Source organism: Helianthus annuus, chromosome 1, assembly GCF_002127325.2.
Source record: "Helianthus annuus cultivar XRQ/B chromosome 1, HanXRQr2.0-SUNRISE, whole genome shotgun sequence".
Taxonomy (NCBI): Eukaryota; Viridiplantae; Streptophyta; class Magnoliopsida; order Asterales; family Asteraceae; genus Helianthus; species Helianthus annuus.
The window spans coordinates 135990889-135995455 of record NC_035433.2 but is presented as its reverse complement, the minus strand read 5'-3'; the positions used below and the strand labels follow the sequence as shown (position 1 = coordinate 135995455).

The window sequence follows — 4567 nt, the reverse complement described above, 5'->3', positions numbered from 1 at the left end:
AAAGATGAAAAGTTTTGGGTTAAAACTAAACAAACTAAAAGTGTTAAAATACAAATGATTAAAACTTTTGGGTTAAAAATGAAAATTCACAATTTTGTTTGAAAAACCCCCAATGCTTGGGGTACAACACATAATGCAACAATTTGTTGCAAATTTATATTATGGAAATATAGAGTCAGATACTGTTGTTCAATTAGAATTTACAAATCTTGTCACAAGAGAATTCTTGTTATAACAGTTTTTTGTATGATTGGTTTCATACTGTTCTAGTTCGTTTTAGACCTGCTTATGGATTGTGACGATTGTTGACATTGTTTTGTGTTTTAGTTTATGGTTTTTGTTTGTCAGTGTTGCTTCTTGACTTATCAGGGTCTTTATTTGATCAGTTTTTTGAGCCTCGTAAATGGTTGTCGAATCTTGTGGTTTTTTTTTGTCTTCTCTAATCTTCAATGATATATGAAAAACCCTTAGAAGGAGTCATTAACGCATGTTCGTAATGATTTGATCCATGAATAAAGTGGTTGATCGAGTAAGATTATATGAAGAAGATGATACGATTGTAGAGGTTGACGAATGACAACATAAACTTGCATGAACAATACGCACTACTTGATTTATATATATGCATGAAAGTGGATTATTTTTTATATTATTTGTGAAATAGGACCAAAAGTATCGCTTGATTTTATCCAATTGGAGGTTCCTTCTTGTTGTTGTTGTTGATGCTTACACTTTTAGTTAGTGTTATGTAGGCCTGTTAATGGATGAATATGGAGTGGATCATAATTCGATCCATTAATATCTAACAATTGGGCATTTTGACGTACTAATCCACACCTTAGCTAGTGCATCCTGCTCGATTTTTGACCAAGGTTGCGCCATGGGTTTCGAAGTCTGATCAACGGCTACATGCGCCATTCGCTTCCCTTTTTTTTTCGTTTGGAGGTTTGGAGATCTGATGTTGCGTTACGGGCACAAATTCTTCAACCTCATCTTCTACAGGTTGAGATGATCGTACCGGTGGCGGTGATGATTGTGGTTTCGATTGAAATTGCGAGTTAAACGAGTTTCCCATTAACCTTTGTTGCATCAATTGCATTTGGTTCATTTGAGTGAAAGCACCGGGGCTTTGTTGGAAATTTGCAAAAGAAAATTGCGATGCCGACCAATTCAGATCGATTGGACAGTAGGCGGGTAACTAGAAAATGTTTGGGTTGGGGTGTTTTGATTGTAGGGATCCATGGCTAAAATTTATAAAATTTGAAGAGATGCATAAAAAAGTGAGAGATTGAGTTGATTTTGTTTGAAAAATGGGATAAATGGTTATTATTTACAGAGAAAAAAATATTTTTTTATTCAAAAGAGCCGTTCAATGGCTAGATTTTTTTTAATGTAGTCCGGTGTGCCCGGCTTGGGCTTGACGATGGTGATGGGGATGAGGCATGGGGGAACATAGCTTTCATATGCTTAGAGGGCGTAGCTTTTAAGTGACGGGGATGTTCCCGCCCCCGTCAATGTTTCGGTCAGAAGTGTAGGGACGGGATGCACCCGCCCCGTCAATGTTAGAAGTGTAATATTTACATTTTCTTGTCTGAAAATCCACCCCACTAATTATTTTGCCTAAAAATCTCCTGCCCTTACCAAGTTTATTATCCAAAATATTTATACATATTTTCGTATTGGGTTAAAAAATGTGAAGAACGGGTTATTAGTAAGTTTTTATAATTGTTTATAAACTTTAAGTAAATTTTGTTACCACTTTATATATAAATCAAGTTGAGGGTTCTTTTGTATCTTAAAGGTTTTAAAGGTACTTAACATTTATCTTAAAGGTCGTCGGACCGAATTATAATTCTTCGTCTAGGTACTTACCATTTATCTCGCATCATTATAAATGTTTTGGTCTTTATTTTTGTTAAACAATATTTAGCTTTTTTAGTTTTATGTGTAAGAACCTGTCATTTGAACGAATGAAGATTATGTGGTTTTATTTGGAGTTATTATTGTTTGACCCAACCCGACCTTAATCGAATATCCGACCCAAACATACCAGCTAAATATTTTATCACATCTCCAAATACCTGCAACTATATTAAACTACGTGAAACTGTGAAAGTTGTAATACCTTGCTAAATAAAAAGAGATCCAAAAAGGGGAGCATTCTTTTTAAATTGAATTGTGAGTCGTTTAGTTCTTGATCTTTCTTAACAGCATGTTTTAGAAGAAAAACTTCATTTTATTAAAAAAAAAATGAGATAAATTTCAGTGACTTCATCATGGCAGATAAAAGCATGCATGCATGCATTAATTGTAACCCCATGCATTTTGATTACCTTTCACAAACTTAACAAACTTGAAATCTTACAATTTTTTTTTTTTTTTTTTTTTTTGATAAACCATACTAAAGAAAAAGTAAAATCAAGAGAACACAAAAGTTACATTAACTATTCCAGCATGTTTTTATGAGTCAAACTCTGAACTCATGAAATCTTCAAAAGAAATCCAATCATCAAACTCCAAAATGTCCTTGTCAACAACTGATTGTGTTGTACTGAAACCATCCTGTTGAAATATATCATCCCAATCATTCATAGCAATGTCTTCTAAAGACACTGGAGTTGTGTAAGCAAATGGTTGTGCAGATGCAAGCGATTCGGCTGGAGTAGAGTTTGTAGCTGTCGGCATGGAGTCATACATTTGTTGAAAGGTGTGATCAGAGACAGGAGATGTGTAATTAGCGCACGATTGTGTGGCGTAAACGTGTGGATAGTTTGAAGTAGAGGCTGTAGCACCATGTGGGATTTGAGCACTGTTTGTAGGGGTTGACATGGAGTGATACATTTGTTGAAAGGTGTGACCAGAGACTGGAGATGTGTAATTAGCGCGTGGTTGTGCAGATGCAAGCGATTCGGCTGGAGTAGAGTTTGTAGCTGTGGACATGGAGTGATACATTTGTTGAAAGATGTGATCAGAGATTGGAGATGTGTAATTAGCGCGCGATTGCGCGGCGTAAACGTGTGGATAATTTGAAGTAGAGGTTGTAGCACCATGTGGGATTTGAGCACTGTTTGTAGGGGTTGACATGAAGTGATTTTGTTGATATTGATCACCAGTTGAGTTGGTTAACGGAAGTTCACTTGCAAACACTTGAGGAGGAGGAGGAGCTTGAGCAATAGTTTTCTCTGCAGTCTCATTACTACTTTTCTTCTTATAAATCTTGCATAGCACCCAATCAGTTAAAACCTATAAAAAACATTAAACAAAGGGTTAGCATAACTGAAACTTAACTACTTAAGCAAATTAATTCACATAACCAAACCAAACCATACACGAACCGACGGTTTGGTTTGGTTCTATACTGAATAATTCATAACATACCTTGTTACCGTCTTGTCCGCTTCCAATCGGGAGATTGGGATGATTCGTAGCATACTCCTGCATTAGCCATGCTGTCTTGCAACCCTTCTCGTCACGATAATCTAAACTTCTTCTTGTCCCTACCACTCGGGGTTCAGTCGCACTATAATGATGATAAACAGATGTATATTTCTGAGTCGTTTTCCAATACCCAAAGTCCCCGGTTCTTCTATTCGGCACTTTCCCCTTTTCGTATTTTCGCTCTCTTGGTGTAAAAAAATACCATTTGTCATCACACGGTCGATATTGATCTGTTATCAAAACACAACAATATTCAAGATTAATAAATATACGCTACATATATCATTCAAACTATATATAATCAACGTTGGAATATGTTTTACTTACTTGTAAGTTCTTCAGGACTGTGGCTGTAAAGATTGACTTCATATATCCGGCATTTGGGATGTTCTCCAGTTTCAATCTTTGGTTTTAAGTAGTAGAGTATGAGTTCTGAGTCCGTTGGGCAAAAACGATAGCTGGGAAGCAGGTTATCGACATAATCAGGTTGTTCTTGGTGCGCGTATGGAACGATTTCTTCCATCAGTAGCGTGGTTGATCGAGTAGATTATATGAAGAAGATGATAGTACGTAGAGGAAGAGAGACTTTTGCATGAAGAATACGCACTACCTAATTTATATATGATATGATATTAAAGGGGATTATTTTCTTATATTATTTGTTAATTAATTAAGCCTTAAGTATCGCTAATATTTATCTAATTCAATGTGATCCTTTATCTCTGCCCATTTTAATATGTGTTTCAATTAATTTCTTTGTTTATTCTCGTTAAATTATTACTGAAATTTTGAAACTACTTAGTTAGTTAGTATTTTCAAATCTTGAATTCATTTTTATATATTAGTTAACTTGGTTAGTTCCCCGTGTAACACACGGGTTGAACAATTTAAACTTTATAATAAATGTTTTTTGTAAATGCAAATCAAATTAACATAAATGAGTTAATATAAAGATGATGTATGTTAGTATTATAAAATTTGTTGGTGCACTTGTGTCTGTACTTTGTCTGTATTCGGTCATGATGTAAAACGATGTCCTTGTTAGTCCTGTAAGTTTGACCAAGTCAACCATCCTCCTGGTTTGACTTGGACAAACAGTTAGATTATGGTTGTATAATGTTTTGTGTCG

The 4567-nt window shown here is 35.2% G+C and overlaps 1 protein-coding gene across 1 annotated transcript; it reads right to left on the bottom strand.

Moving 5' to 3' along the window:
- Nucleotides 1-2454: 2454 nt before the first annotated feature.
- On the bottom strand, nucleotides 2455-4003 carry LOC110932264 (NAC domain-containing protein 1). The gene is made up of 3 exons (XM_022175614.2): nucleotides 3766-4003; nucleotides 3379-3668; nucleotides 2455-3243 (listed from the first exon to the last, which is right to left on the bottom strand). The coding sequence occupies exons 1-3, from the start codon at nucleotides 3959-3961 to the stop codon at nucleotides 2461-2463; spliced, it is 1269 nt and encodes a 422-aa protein (XP_022031306.1). The 5' UTR covers nucleotides 3962-4003; the 3' UTR covers nucleotides 2455-2460.
- Between the last annotated feature and the right edge of the window lie 564 nt (nucleotides 4004-4567).